The sequence below is a fragment of the Carassius carassius genome, chromosome 15 (genome assembly GCF_963082965.1).
Source record: "Carassius carassius chromosome 15, fCarCar2.1, whole genome shotgun sequence".
NCBI classification, from domain to species: Eukaryota; Metazoa; Chordata; class Actinopteri; order Cypriniformes; family Cyprinidae; genus Carassius; species Carassius carassius.
This window is the reverse complement of record NC_081769.1, coordinates 22,541,933-22,558,198: the sequence shown is the minus strand read 5'-3', so window position 1 is coordinate 22,558,198 and position 16,266 is coordinate 22,541,933. Positions and strand designations below refer to the sequence as shown.

At 36.3% G+C, this 16,266-nt stretch overlaps 1 protein-coding gene across 1 annotated transcript in view; it reads right to left on the bottom strand.

The window, feature by feature from the left end:
- Positions 1 to 460: 460 nt before the first annotated feature.
- pear1 (platelet endothelial aggregation receptor 1) overlaps positions 461 to 16,266 on the bottom strand; it is a 37,724-nt gene continuing 21,918 nt past the window's right edge. The window contains exons 3-24 of the mRNA XM_059568028.1: positions 15,460 to 15,564; positions 14,855 to 14,955; positions 14,646 to 14,738; positions 10,924 to 11,048; positions 10,639 to 10,760; positions 9,131 to 9,239; positions 8,908 to 9,044; positions 8,435 to 8,647; positions 7,666 to 7,840; positions 7,461 to 7,581; positions 7,210 to 7,373; positions 6,768 to 6,870; positions 5,936 to 6,082; positions 5,628 to 5,759; positions 4,601 to 4,729; positions 3,974 to 4,099; positions 3,663 to 3,872; positions 3,426 to 3,535; positions 2,406 to 2,532; positions 2,246 to 2,308; positions 1,976 to 2,176; positions 461 to 1,293 (exon numbers count right to left, since the gene is read on the bottom strand). Of these exons, the coding sequence (XP_059424011.1) occupies positions 1,151 to 1,293; positions 1,976 to 2,176; positions 2,246 to 2,308; positions 2,406 to 2,532; positions 3,426 to 3,535; positions 3,663 to 3,872; positions 3,974 to 4,099; positions 4,601 to 4,729; positions 5,628 to 5,759; positions 5,936 to 6,082; positions 6,768 to 6,870; positions 7,210 to 7,373; positions 7,461 to 7,581; positions 7,666 to 7,840; positions 8,435 to 8,647; positions 8,908 to 9,044; positions 9,131 to 9,239; positions 10,639 to 10,760; positions 10,924 to 11,048; positions 14,646 to 14,738; positions 14,855 to 14,955; positions 15,460 to 15,564 (2,956 nt within the window). The 3' untranslated portion in view covers positions 461 to 1,150. The remainder of the gene's footprint in view (positions 1,294 to 1,975; positions 2,177 to 2,245; positions 2,309 to 2,405; positions 2,533 to 3,425; positions 3,536 to 3,662; positions 3,873 to 3,973; positions 4,100 to 4,600; positions 4,730 to 5,627; positions 5,760 to 5,935; positions 6,083 to 6,767; positions 6,871 to 7,209; positions 7,374 to 7,460; positions 7,582 to 7,665; positions 7,841 to 8,434; positions 8,648 to 8,907; positions 9,045 to 9,130; positions 9,240 to 10,638; positions 10,761 to 10,923; positions 11,049 to 14,645; positions 14,739 to 14,854; positions 14,956 to 15,459; positions 15,565 to 16,266) is intronic.

Sequence of the window (16,266 nt, the reverse complement as noted above, 5' to 3'; positions counted from 1 at the left end):
GTTCGTTTATTTTTTATATAATTTTGGCTATTTTTTTTTTAAAGTCTTGTTTTAGATTGATGTAAGGGTTACATGTTTAGGCCTTTATCTAGCGATTGCAGTTTATTAGGAATCACGATCGATGAATTACAAAACATGCATCCATCACTAACGCGCGGTTGACAGTTTAACATACTACTAGTTTTTCTCAGAGACCTCTTATATAGTTTCGCTTCAGAAAACATTGATTCATCAACTGTAACTGTATGGATAAGAGTTGTGTTTTTGTTTTGTTTTTTAAGCGTCAATTTGAAGGACACTTGTATGTACAATAAACTAGTCAGAAATAAACTCTCTGAGTTGGATTATTTTTATACAAGTCTCATCTGTGTCCCCGTGAGGGTGACAAATTTAAATTACAAAATGTACATTTTTTGGTTGGAGCATCTCTTAAGTCACAGACAATGAGATTCATGACAAGTTGTGCTTGAAAACTTTGATTTTATTTACACTATTTACAATTCTTATTGGTTGAACTCAGTTGACATTCATAGCAAAATGTTCCCAATGTTGGATCTTACAATCACGAAAACTTGTTCTGTAGCTGTTAAAAATGATAGTATTTACACCCTGATTACCAGATTAGATAAGAAACATGAATAGCATTTAAAACAGAAAAATATGTAGCATTAAACCCATCAATGCCCAGATCAGATTTTCTATTAATGTCTTTACTTGCGCATCTTTTATATGAGCATATGTGCCATTCTTTTGCAGTTTTTCACATAAGTTTAAAATACAGCAACTTGTGATAGGTGAAAGGATTTGTGTATTGAAGCTCCAAGTCATCACATGACATCCAGCAAGTTGTCGAAATCTCTTTCTAAGGTTGTCTTTTTGTATGCCACCCAAAAATATTGTCGGAAGAAAATTAGAAATAAAGTCCTTGGCAACATCCACAGGCTTGAATGGGTTAAATGCCTGTAAATGTGATCTTTTTTTCCATGAACCGTTCAATGTTTGTTGGTGTTGTCCAGCAGATGGCAGTATTGCGCAGTTGTGGAAGCATCCATCCATTCATCTGTGGTGAGCAGTATTTCATTATCCAGTTTGTAAAGCTGTCTCTGTGTTTGGCAGTGATTTTTGGGAAGAACCAAAGTCTGTAAGAAGATCAGTGGGGCAGTCTTCGTGGTGATGGAGAGGGTGGTCTCCGCACTGGGGGCAGATCATAATGCCCAGGAATGTGGCTGTTGATGGGCAGATCATAATGGTTCTGAGGTTCCTGTTCCACAACGTTGCCAAGGGAACAGTGTTCTGAAATAGTGAACAAAACATATTTTAAATGTTGTACCTGACAACACTCCAGAGACAGCATGTTTTCATCTACCCTTATAAATACAAAAAATAAATACAAAAAATACACATTTAAAATCATGTATTTCATATTAATATATTTTTGGTCATTTTTTAAATACTGTCAATCTAAATATATTTGCATTTTGCATTTTTCATCTGGCCCTCTGAAGTTAATTTTGTAATGTATTTTGCCATTTTGTCAAGTTTAAAATATATATATATTCAATTAAAAAAATATATTTCCCAAAGCAGTGCTGCCATATATATTTTATATTAATATTAATTATAGTAATAATAATAATAATAATAATATATATATATATATATATATATATATATATATATATATATATATATATATATATATATATATATATATATATATATAAAGTTTTATACTCTGTAAATGTTTCAAAATATGCAAGAAATTCCCAAAATATTGTAATATATATATATATATATATATATATATATATATATATATATATATATATATAGATAGATAGATAGATAGATAGATAGATAAATTGATAGATAGATATAGATGCATAAATACTAATAGATTTTATTTACTAAAATATATTTTCTGTCAACATTCTCAGATCACAGAGCAATAGCCAATTGCTTTTAATATAGCTACCTCTGTATGACAGAGTGGAGGGAGTCATAACCGGTGGGCTGATTTCAGTGTAGGATCTTTCACGAGGCACTGCAGACTTCATCTCCATGTAGCTGCTCTCCGGAGGACAAGGTGGCAGGCCAGGCAGATCTTTGATGGTGGCATATGGGTTCTCACTGTTGAGAGAGCTGCTGCTCACTGCCACACATGAATCCTTCAACTCTGCAACCACAACAGCATGTTAGACACAACAAAGAACATATAGAAGAAGAATATCTGGGGGACTTTTACCTTTGTTGTAGTGCTTTCCAAGAGTGGCACTATAGCTGTAACTTCGATCGATGCCAAAAGCCCCTGCAAACACAATAAGACCATATTCAATTTACTTGGACAGAACAAACTAAAAATATAATGCAGTCAAACGGTGAAGCTGTTTCCCAGTATCTATTACCTGACTCTTTAGGTGGCTCCTGGTGTTTCCAGCCTGGAGGAAGAGTTGCGTTAGCGTCAGCCATAAACAGACCTCTCCTCTCTCTCTCCATGTTCTTCAGACTGCAGAACAGCTGGTTGTTGGTGTTCTGTCAAAGCGTGAGACATAAAAGAAAGTTGTGTTTGTTATATGTATGTGCAAAATTCTGCTTTTGTAATCAATACTGCACAGCCCACTACTGCTGACAGAGAAAACTGATTAGAGGGTTCAGAATAAATAATTGTAAAATTTAAGAAATAACCAATTGTTATGGAAGTCAACTTCTATAGAAGTGCATTTCCACCACATAAGAAAAACATGCTTTGGTAAATCACAGTTATGACAAATTCATAATTATAATATTAAAAAGTAGAAAAAGTTTATTTTTATTTTTATGAGAAGTCAATAATGACATTAAAAGTAAATAAACATATTTGGTCACCCTTTATTTTAAGCTGTTAAGGTATTGTTACAGTGTAATTAAACATTTAAGTACTGTGTAATATCAATAAACTATATGTTCTTACTGTATGGTTAGGGTTAGAGTTTTGGTTAGGGTTACTTGCATGTAATTATGCATATTAATTTGTATTAAAATAGAATGTACATGTAACATGTGTAACAAGGACACCTTAAAATAAAGTGTTACCAAATAGTTTTTGTACTAATGACTTTTTAATCTCATCAATTTGAATTTTACTTCAATTTTAAATTATACACTTTATATCTCAAGAATCCGTTACATTTGAGATGGAAGGTTGAGTTAAATAGACTGCATTCTGGGATACACTGAACATTTAACTTTTAGCTTTTATCCAAAGTGACTTCCATATGAGTAACATCTGAAGCAATTTGTGATAGAGCCAACAAAATTCATGCTGATGACAATTGACATACTGTGCACAATATTCATATAGTGAAAGTAAAATGCTAGTATGCTACTCCGAACATGGTATACTGTATACCATGTTCTTATACATATAGTACCATAGTATTACTGACCTTGATGGCTCGGTCCTGGTTGTTGGGCAGGTGTGGCAGTGGAGGTCTGTTCTGAGACAGTGTGTGGTAACTCGGGTTTGAGTAATAGTGATGGTAGCTGTGTGGAACATCTACAAGAAATAAGCAAATACTAAATAAAAATACATCAGATTTTCAGTGTAACAATTCCTTATTGTGTAATTTGTGCAAATGAAATGAGGCACTACTGAAAGTATCAGAAACTCCCGTGGCTCATACCTGGCACAGCGTACTCTGAACTGACGGTGCGGGTTGATGAGAATGACACAACAGGTGTGTTGCTCTGCTTATCCTGCTGTCTGCGCCGATACAACAACAAAACAGCCAACAGGAGCACAACCAGAATCACCAGCACCACAATTCCTGCGATCGCACCCCACGAGTCCTTCTCCACTGGAGACACGGGCACCATCATACTCAGCTCTTGCTCTGAAAAACACACAGTCATTCACATTACACACACTGACAGCCATTAACATTTCGGTGTTTAACATACAGAAAATCGAAAGTTTTTAGGCTGCTTTTAATACCTGGTTTGCAGTCCTCGCCTGGGCCAGGTACACACACACAGTCACCGGTGTGAGGGTCGCAGGAATGGTTGGGGGGACATGAGCAGGTGTGAGCGCAGTTAGTGCCGAACGTCCCAGTCTGACACACTGCAAAGACAGACATTTGGCAAATGTTTGTTGAACTGGTAGAGTGACAGACATATTGAGCCTGATCCAGGAATATAAATGTATTTTCAGCTGAGTATGATTATTTATTCCGAAACCACATCCAGGAAATCTGGCAAACAGTCTTTTCTAAGAGAAACAACTGTTAATATTCAACTTAAGCTTAAAGTCATTTTCTTACGCAGTATTTTTCTCGTTTTCCAGTACAAATCTAAAAATTCTTCAACTTTAGATGCACAATGTTTTGTTTTCTGAGAAATGTATCAAAATTTTGTGTGGTTTTTGTTTAAAAAAAATATTGAGGTAAGTAGTGAGGTAAGAAAAATCAAGTTTATTTGGTCAAGACATTTTTCTTGTTTAACCTCATTTCATTTTGATTAATTTCTCATAAAATTAAATGTAACAAATTTGAATGACATATAAAATAAAGTTAGTGAAATCAAATTTTTTCTCATAGACAAGGTCTGCTGTCCAGAAACTCACATGAAGAGCAGTCTGGTCCAGTCCATCCGGCGGGACAGAGGCACAAACCATCCTGGTGATGACATGTCGCATTGTTGGTGCACATGCACACATTGCTACAATGGCGTCCATAACGACCCATTGGGCAGGCTAAAAGTCAAACAAAAACAGCAATTAAATAATTTATACAATCGTTAAAATAGAGGATTATACTTTAGACACTTTGCTGCTATGGAATTATATATAGTTCAGTCATGAATCTCTAGATGGCGCTGGCTGACGGAGTGTTAACTTAACTGATGATATACAGAGAGTTAAACGACTTGGCACAAGCTGATTGGTTCATGATGCATATGCAGCCAGTGAGCTTACTGCCTTGCATTTAAATGGTTGGCTAGTATTCACTTGAGATTCCTGCAGTGCTCTTTCAGAGTTCTTCGAAACCCTCCACCTTCCCCAGCTCCACCTGTTTAGATCTTTTTTATATGCTATTTGTGCAACAGCAGTATGTCTTAAATACTCATGGCACCGTATCAGCAGCAGCAATAATCTACAACTACAGCAATAACCAACAGCAGCAGCAATTCATCAGCAGCAGCATAGCAGATCTGTTCCGCCAAGACCAAATACATTAACATTGTCATATCCATCACCATGCTAAAATCTTCAGAGTTGTCATGATTTAAATAGGTTTAAAGAGATAATTCACACAAAAATGAAAATTCTGACATTACATACCTTCATGTTGTTTCAAACTTATATGCTGTTATTTGTCAGTAAATAATGACTTAAATGGTCAATTCTTATGGTGTTTTTAGTCTTTTATTTTGGTCTTTGACAGATGACGTCACTATGAACAATCATTTTATGGAAAAACTGCTTCAAAATTCTCCATTTGTGTTTTATTTTTAGTTAAAAAGGAAATAATAGCAATTTAATTATATATATATATATATATATATATATATATATATATATATATATATATATATATATATATATATATCACAAATTTCTTTAAGTAAGTCTTTGCATTTGTGTATCTAACCTTGTTCACACAGGTGTCCGGTATATCCAGGCACACACAGACAATCGCCTGTTATGTGATGACAGGAGGTGGCATGAACACATTGTGGACACTGACGGCTGCACTTCTCTCCAAAGAGACCAGCACTACACTCTATAGAGAAAAGAAGAAAGCACTGTCTAAACCAGCTCTAATGTGACCTGAGCTCTCAGAGATGCTGATGAATGCACAGACAGGTATATAATATATATATATATATATATATATATATATATATATATATATATATATATATATATATATATATATACACACACACACACACTCACTGTGTTGACACTGAGCTCCCCAGAATCCGGGTTTGCACAGGCAGGCTCCCGTATGTGCCTGACAGGTGGCGCCGTTGAGGCAGGAGCAGGTCTGGTTGCACTGAAGGCCCCACGTTCCCTCTGGACACTGCTGTGTACAGCGCAGACCTGCAGAAGAAATTGGATGAGTTGCCTAAACTGTCATGTGTTGTTTGAGGTCTAGTGCCCTAGTTTTACTTTAAAAAATATACTTTCATCAGATTCACACTGTATTTTTCTAGTTTAAAAAAAAACTATTTTAAACAACATATCTCTGCATCAGATATTTTTTAGGATTCTCTGACTGGTGTACATACTGTAGAGATTTCAAAATGACTTATTATATTTACATATCCATCACTTGAATCTCAAACATAAAAATCAAGTCAAGCTCAACAGATAATGAGGGGATTAATATAATATGATATATAGGGTTTAATGTTAATAATATATCAATATAATAGTATAATAAAGGTCTACACTGCATTATGGGTGATATCAATGGAGAGGAATAATTAAATATGCACAGAATGGCACACTACTCATACTAAATTTGTATAATGCAATATCTAAACCATTCACAGTATGCACATTTTCTGTTGGTATGCAAACTATAAATACACATTTGCTGATATAGACTAATGCATACTGCACAAAATACTGTATCCCATAATGCAATGCGCTTGGCTCTTCCTTCTATTTCCTGAGTGACTGAGTGCTTCACTCATTATTTGATCAGCCAGAAGCTGCTTCTGCTTTAAACATTTATTACTGCATACTGTATACTGTTTTTGCATATTGAATTAAGTCCTACCTGTCCAGCCAGGTAAACACAGACACTGGCCTGTAACACTCTCACATCCTTCATCATGCAGACAGTCACATTTGTGTTGACAGCCTGGGCCGAATGTCCCGATCTGTTTAAACCAGAATGGAAATATTGATTCAGAACGATCAAATAACTCTGACTCTTCCCAGTGAAATTACACAGGTCTAACATAATTACTACTTTAATATGAATGATGGCCATGCAACATATACTCTAAGCAAAAAAGTGTTATGCATATGCCATCATGTTAATAACTTTTGCTGATGGTGTAAGATTACTGCAGATGATTTAAGGGACAGATATGCTGAACAGACAACGACGCATAAGTCAAATTCAGTTCATAGAAGGAAAAAGTGTGACTAAAAATGAATGACCTGAATCTTCTAGAACTGTTTTTTGTAAATCAAATACAAAATATTTGACATACTGGACAGGGCTCATCACAAGAAGCTCCTCTCCACCCTGCGGTGCACTTGCAAGAACCATCAGCAGGGTGGCAAGATGCTCCATTTGCACACTGACATGTGGAGTTGCAGCTAGGACCCCATGTGCCCTCTGAACATGCAATAGAGCAGTCAAGTCCTCTCCATCCTAAACACACACACACACACACACAAAAACAATGTTGGGGTGGCATAGATAGAATCATTCTTTATTTTGATGTGTACCAGAACTTACCTTCCTTACAGAAACATGTTCCATCGATAGGAGAGCAGGCTATAGAGTTTACACAGGTACAGGGAGACAAGCAGCCCTTCCCATAGAAACCATCCTCACAAAGCTTCTCGCAGTGTTCTCCCTACACACACACAGGAATATTAATGTGGAATATTATGTGGTATTGAGGAAGTTTTTCTGTTTGTGCTCATATCTGTCCACTCACTGTGTATCCGGGAGAACAATGGCACTGGCCCGTCACCGTGTCACACACTCCTCCGTTCACACAGAGACAGGGCTCCAGGCATCCGTTACCATAATAACCATCAGCACAGGTTTCATTACAATATAGCCCCGCCCACCCAGGCTGACAGGTACACTCCCCTTTCAGAGGATGACAGCTGTAATATCCATGACATAATCAATATATACAATTACTCAAGCTAATATATATATATATATATATATATATATATATTATTATTATTATTTTAATCAAACAGCATTTGGTTAATAGAACGATCAGTTCATTAATAATACATATTAAATACATAAAAAATACTGTCTATGCAGAGAGTCAGAGAGCTGTCCGATTTCATCAAAAATATCTTAATTTGTGTTTCGAAGATGAACGAAGGTCGTACAAGATTGGAACAACATTTTGGCATGAACTAACCCTTTAAATTAAAAATGGAAATTAGTCTGAAATAAGATTAAGTACTAATGTTGCTAACTGAAAATTAAACTGTAATAAAAATTAATTAAAACTGTATAGAAAAAGGACTAAATATTAAACTAAAATTAAAATAAAAACATTAAAATAAAAGCTAATTCAAAATTTTAATAGAAACTATAATAGTACATAATACTAAAGTAACACTGGTTCTGAGAACAAAATGCATGTAATTTTCTCTCGAGTTCTTGTAGTTGTGTTCACTCTGTGTCAAATCAAAGTTAGTGATCGTCAGTAACAGACAAGGATGCACACAGCACACCTGAGCGTGTTTTGTGAGTTGCAGAGGCAGCGGTTTTCGCAGTGCATGCCGTAGGTCCCGTCAGGACACATCCTGTGATCACAGCGTGGACCCTTAAACCCCGGCTCACACAGACACCCACCGTGGATGTTATAGCACCGGGCTCCGTTAGCACAGTCACACACACCTTTACAGTCCTCACCGTATGAACCCACCGGACACTCCTCGTTACACCTTCACAAGAAACACACATGCTCACTCAAGAGGGAATCATACAGTATAACCATGCTGCTCAAATATCTATCAGAGGCTTTATTGTGGATTTCAGACTTTTTCAAGATTCTACAAATCCATAATTACATTAAGGCCAATTACAAACAATAAGTTGTCATTTAGAAAAACTAATGGGTTGTGACCTTAAAACAAGTGTCAAGTCAGTTCTGACAGGATGCAGATAGTAGACTTAAAGATAGTAGTCTTAAAATTATGCAGACCTTTCTCCAGTGTAGCCTGCATCACACTGACATTGGCCTTTTTCTGGATCACAGCGGCCTCCATTATGGCACAAACATTCTTTAGCACAGTTTGTACCAAAACGGCCAGGTGGACACCGCTCAGTACAGACGGCACCCTGAAACAGAGAGAGAGAGGCTAAAAATGGATGTTTAACTAAAAAAAAAAAAAAAAAAAAAAAAGGCCAATACACAGATTTCTCACCATCCAGCCAGGAGGACACAGACACACCCCTGTCCCCTGGCAGATGCCTCCATTATGACATGGGCAGCGTATAGTACATCGGCTCGGCCTCATGCACGGCTCCTCACACCTGAGCGACAGAGACACGTGGGGTGCACAGTGAAAATATGATTCAAAGTTCAATTCAACGATGGAGAGACAATGATAATGTTTTAGGACTATAAAAATGTAAAACTGCAAGGAATATTTCAGATGTACAATTTTTGGCCTCTAAAAAATAAGCACATTTTTTAGAATGACTATGTGAACTGGCAAATATCAAATTCTGAAGATTTCTGAAATAAATCTTTCAATATTCAGTCTGAATATTATTTGTGAAATTAAAACATGAAATAGCATATGCATGAGGTTGTTTTTTCTTTCAAAAGTGTTACTGTTAACCAAAAAATGCTTTTGGTATTTGGAATAAAATAAAATTTAAACAATATCTAAAAAACTTAAAACATACAAATTTGAAATGTTATCTTGGCAGCTAACTGAAATGCATACATTTAAGATGAAGTACTATAGGATTACTAAAACTAAAATGGAAATAAAACTGAACCAAAAAAACTAACAAACAAAAAAAAACACACCTTCTCATTCAAAGAGTTATCTTTATTTTCATGACTATGAAAATTGTAGAGTCACACTGAAGGCATCAAGGGCTATTTGACCAAGAAGGAGAGTGATGGGGTGCTGCGCCAGATGACCTGGCATCCACAGTCACCGGACCTGAACCCAATCGAGATGGTTTAGGGGTGAGCTGGACCGCAGACAGAAGGCAAAAGGGCCAACAAGTGCTAAGCATCTCTCGGGGAACTCCTTCAAGACTGTTGGAAGACCATTTCAGGTGACTACCTCTTGAAGCTCATCAAGAGAAAGCCAAGAGTGTGCAAAGCAGTAATCAAAGCAAAAGGTGGCTACTTTGAAGAACCTACAATATGACATATTTTCAGTTGTTTCACACTTTTTTGTTATGTATATAATTCCACATGTGTTAATTCATAGTTTTGATGCCTTCAGTGTGACTCTACAATTTTCATAGTCATGAAAATAAAGAAAACTCTTTGAATGAGAAGGTGTGTCCAAACTTTTGGTCTGTACTGTATATATATATATATATATATATATATATATATATATATATATATATATATATATATATATATATATATATATATACACAAACAAATTAGTAAAACCTTACTGAAAATGAAAATTTTTGAAAATACTGATAAATACTTTAATAGCTTATAAATAATACTAAAATAAACAGTTCGAATGGGTTTCTTAAATAAATGCAGCAAAGATAAGGAAGAATGTTTCCTGTCTATATGTACACATACATGTTAGCAAAATGCTTTAAAATAATGATAATGTGAGGTATGTAAAGATATACATAAGCATACAGTATGTAACAAGAATAGATTTAGCATTTGAGAGCTGTAAGAAACCACATTATTATTCTTAGGTACTTCTGTACTCACAGAGGTCCAGTAAATCCATCCCTGCACACGCATTCTCCAGAGGTTTTATTGCAGAATCCTCCTGTTCCACACCCGCACTGCTGCAGACAACCCTGTCCAAACGACTTTTCAGGACAGGGGTCCTGACAGGAAGAAAATAGGTTGAATTAAACAATTCAACTTTGAATATACAGTAATCTGTAATATATTGTACATTTATCCTAATGACATCATAAATGAATAAAAGCAGGTAATTTACATGCTACCGCATCCAGCTCATTAAAGAGGCTGTTAGTGTGGTTATACCTGGCAGTGTTCACCAGTGTATCCGGCCGGGCACTGGCAGCTTCCTTTAATAACGTCACACTCTCCCCCGCTCTGGCACTCGCAGCGCTGCCTGCAGCCTGGACCCCAATGCTGTGCATCACATGCTAAACACAAACACAAGTTCAGCTAAATCTGAGATAACGCAAACACATATTATAAAGTCTGTTCAGATGCATTTACAAGAAGCTTTTCTTTGGATAAAAGTAGTTTCGTATTGGTCTGACTGTGTTTGGTTATTTGAACAAGTCAGTGCTAAAGGATTCCTAAATACTTCAGAGATTCTCTTGAGCATCCCTGGCATTTAGAGCATGACAAATTGATAGTGTGATTGACCAGAGAATTTGTACGGAGCTCAACAGAAGGAATGAGTTTCAAATGGGAAATTTTACAGATGGAGTTTGGCCGGACCTCAGAGAGAGCTCAGGCCAACGCTCACACAGGGATTGGATTTCGGTCATGACACAACCTTAACTGATGACACGTACCCTTTAGGGGTTAAGAAGTGGAATCCATCACAGAAACACACACACACTCATGAAGAGCAAGTCAAGATGAAGAGCTCATTACCAAGAAAGCTTCTCTGGAACTCAAAGAGATCATTAATCAGTGAGGATCTGAGCACATTTGGCTTCTATGATAGTTAACTACTTTATTCCAATGTACTGAATTATTTTTTTCTGTTTTGATAGGAAAAAATATAGAGTATAAAAATTATATTTATTTTTTTACATTTTATTTGTACTACCATTTAAAAGTTTATGATATGTAATATTTTGTCATGTTTTATGAAGAAGGTTTGCTGCATTTATTTGGCCGAAATTCAGTAAAAACAGTATCATTCTGAAATATTGTTACAATCTAAATGAACTGTTTTCTATTTTAATATATTTTAAAATGTAATTTATTACTGTGCTGGCAAAGTTGAAATTTCAGCAGCCATTACTCCAGTCTTCAGTGTCACATGATCCTTCAGAAAACATTCTAAGGGTACAATACACAACAATGTCTTTGTGTTCTTGAAAGTTTCACATACAGTTGAAAACGAAGGCATGGCTGCTCACATTTGCTCTGTGTGTAAACAATAACATCATTCGCATTGTTGTACGTGCATAAATGGTTATTTGACATGCGTTTTTGCTTGTGTATTGTGGACGGAGATCTGAAGATCAGGATCATCATGCACTAGTGTAAACAGGGCCTAAGGCTACGTCTACATTAATCCGGATGCATTTGAAAATGACGTTTTCATTTTAAAACACTCTCCATCCACACTAGCGTTTTCAAGCATTTTGCAAACTTTGTCTCATCCTCACTGAAACATCAGAAAATGTTAAATTCGCTTTCTGCAAACCTAAAAAAGCTCACTGCAGATTATACACACGGAACAGATATGATACGTTTTTATGCAGTTCTTCTGACAGGATTATTTTATTTTCGAAAAAAACACATCATTCACTGACGCGTCCAGGTCGCACACTAACGATTGTATGTATGTCTGATCTAAAACGCAACTGCCCTCATGTTTTGGCGCAAATAGCAATTGAGTGTAAATTAGCTTTCACCTTTGCAGGACTGTGATATGAAGAGTGTACAAAGTTACACATCTGTAGCAATAGTGTGAAAGTGCATAGCACATAACATGCAAAATACCAGTATAAACACGGATATCTATTGGTATTACTATTGGTAAAACTTGCGTCATCGTTTTCAAAACCCTCTGTTTTCACAGTCCACACTACAACGCGAAAACGGCGCTTTCAAATTTATCCACTTTGGAGAGCGTTTTTTCAAAAAGCTCAGTTTTCCTTGACTAAAAACGCCATCTCAGTGTGGACGGACAGCCAAACGGAGAGAAAAAGATGCGTTTTCAAATGAAAACGTATTAGTGTGGACAAGGCCTAAAAGTCCTGGGGTCTGACACTCGGACAGAGGGGAGGTAAATGATTTCAACCCCCAATTTTCACATGTCAGGCTTTAGGAACTGGAGCTCAACAGCTGTCTCGATTCAAACACAACCTGACACAACCAGTTCTCAAAGCAAATTCATACCACTTTAAACAGACAAGTGGAAACATCAGAATTTGGTTGATTTTCAACTCAAGGCTGCTTGCTTGATCATAAACTACATTATAAGTCCAGTTTTCTGTTCCCAAGCCCCTCTGCCCTAATGTCCCTCAGGATTAATCAGCATGATCTGAAATGACAAACTTGTGATGGAATATTATAAACAATGAATATGAAGTGGATCATTTACACTCTCTTTGTTCATGTGAGTCACATGTTTATACTGTCTGAAGAAGAAAATTAATAAAATATAAGTAGTTTTATCAAACAGCACGTTTCCAGCAGATATGGAATGTCTTTTTTCCATGTGGGAAAATTCCTCTCTAGGAATACTCTTAAAAGGCTCTTTCCCAGAAGCCCTTACTTAATTACTAATGTGAAAATGCTGACTATTATAAACATCCAACTCTAAATGCTGTTTTTGCTTTGTGCAGCATGCCCAGTACCTTTTAATTTATTCTACAAGCATTTTATAACCTTTTTAACGCATAGTGTGGTCACACCAAATATTGATTTAATTTAGTTAAGTTAATAGAAGTTAATCAATAAAATCTATTTATGGCATTATTTTTGATGGCATCCTCACTTTACAGCATTTTTACACAAGTGCCTAAAACTTTGCACGGTACTGTAGCTTTGCAGGTCTCTTGAAGCATTTTGGTGACATTGCCCCAGTTCTTCTTTACATATAATTACTTTTTAATAATGATCTTACTTGTATAATTTTAAACAGACAAGAAGTTGTATAGGAGTTTGAAAGAGCTTGGCCTTTGGTCTTTCGGGACAGAGTGGGAGAAATGTATATTTAAAACCTCAAACCTCTCTAATTTCCCACAAATCTCCCAACACACAGGCATTCAGGAAGTGTCAAGCCTCCTCCTGCCAATGCGAGCTAATAATGGGGTTTCACAGTCCAACCAAACAAAAAGCAGGACCAAATTAGAGAGAAAGGTCTTCTGCCTAGAGCCAGAGCCTTGAGTTTCCATTACATTTATGTAAACACCACTTAGGAGCATGCAAGGCATTGTACTCTTCAGAAACCACAGTTTTACAAATCATATCCGTGTGCGGAGAAATGTGTAAAATCAGCTAAGAAAAATGCAGATGCTTTAGAAACCATAGCTGTGAAAACTCTTATATTCATTTCTATGATTCAAATGCATATATACGAAAGAAAAGGAAAAGAGTTTAGCAGAGAGCAGATGCAGAAAGAGGAGAGGGGGAAAAGAAAACAAGAGGAAAAAGAAAAGGGAGAAAATGGGGCCCAATAAAAATATGCACAGCAACACTAACAAATGACAACACGTTCAAAAATGAAGCCAGAACACACAGTGAAATGTCTCTCCTAATGAGACAGAAAGTGCAGTTTCAGGTATTAATTAGGTAATGAATTATAAGTATACTTATAATCAACATTGCTCTTCCTCTGTCCACCATCATAGATCGATTTTTAACATAGCTTGTGGAAAAACATTATGCATTAATATTTAGCATAAAAAGGTATCTTAGAAGAAAGCGAAGAAGTTCCCTACTTTTTTAAACGGCTTTCATATCAGCTTTTGCATTTAATGCTTTTAAATGCTGCACTTTTTGGTTGTTTTTGCATGTCAGAAGAAAAAGTGTGATGCATTACTCACAGCTGGAACAGTCTTCTCCACGCCAGCCGCTCTCACATTGGCAGCGATCAGGTGCTACGCAGCGGCCATGGACACACTCCTTAGTGCAACGTGCTACACACACACACATAGAGCAGGAAGGGAAAAAGAAACACACAGAGAGATGAAAATATAAAAACAAACCATTCAAAACCATTAAGGTAGAAGTTAAACGTCAATTTAATACTCACGAACACATTTATTTCTGCTCTCATAGAAACCACGGCAGCACTGATACCTCTTCCGATAGTCCATTTTCACCACCTGCCTATAAAGTGTTTTATAGGTGATCCTGGAGAGTAAATGAGAGAACCTTAACCATGGAAAAATAAATAATTCAAGACCACACAATGGTCATTATTTCATTACAAATCAGCTGTACTTGCACTTAAAGACTTCTGACTCAGTAGTTGTCTTGGATCAGCTTTTGGCACCTTCTTTACAGAAAAGTATAATATTTAGAAATGTATTAAACATGCGGTACCCCTCCCATTCGCCTTATTTCAGATTAACCTTAAAAAGGCCTTTGGGAACTGCCATAAGACTGGCAGGAAGAGTGAGATTGCATGCAAGCATTGTAATAAAGGGAGCATTTGTGAGCACCAGCATCACAATTACTTGGATTCAAAGCAATTTTAAGATTGCCCTGCCAAACCAAACAATCCCTCCAGTGACCAAAGCTGAAGGCCGAAAAGCTCTACAGCATGAAAGAATTCATGCGGTGTGTAGTCTAAGTCAGCTCAGTGTAACTGTGAGTAAATGCATGAGTGCGTGTGTGTTTGTGAGTGTATGTCACCTGTGCCGGGGGCATTTGTTAGCGTTCCAGGGTTCAAAGCAGGTCTCTTCATACTTCACTTGGTCGAAAGGTTGAGCATACGATTCCTTCACTGAAGTGGTGAAACTAGAAAGGAACAAAGATTCTGTCATGTTCACCGGTCACTAGTTTTTTGCATCATTCGACATGATGTACAACACAATTGCTGGATCTGTCCCCATAGAGTGTTTTGCTCATGGTTTGTAGTGTTTTATTCCCTCAGGAATTTATAATGGGCTTTTGGAATGACAGTTTTAGATGTACGAGTACAAATAGGTCTGTGGTTAAAATGACTTGAAAAGGCTGTAACATTATTTTCCTACATCATAAATGGGTCTTTCTCAAAAATGTAAACTTTCGAGAAAAAAAAAAAAAAAAGTTTAAGTTTGAAGGTTTGGTTTTCTCCCATTAAAAATGATTGAGAGATACTATCTCAATCTGTAAAAAAAAAAAAAAGCTTGTCCTTTATGGTCGAAGGAATTTGTTTTACTTAATTTTATTTAATTTTATGAAGGAAACAAATATCTCAAACTGTAAACTTTCTGATTTAAAAGTTTCAAAGTTTAAGTAAATCATGACACAAACATGAATTTTGAAATCATTGTGTGATAACCACCTTAAAAAGAAACTTTCTAAAGCATACGTTTGGAGTACAAACTACTCATTACCAATAAAGTAGTTCAACGCAAGGTAAAATTTAAATATAAGCCCTGCTCCATATCTCTATCGCCAAAGGGGTCCTTGCCCGGAAAAGTGTTGAAGACCCCTGGTTTAACATCTAGCACACTT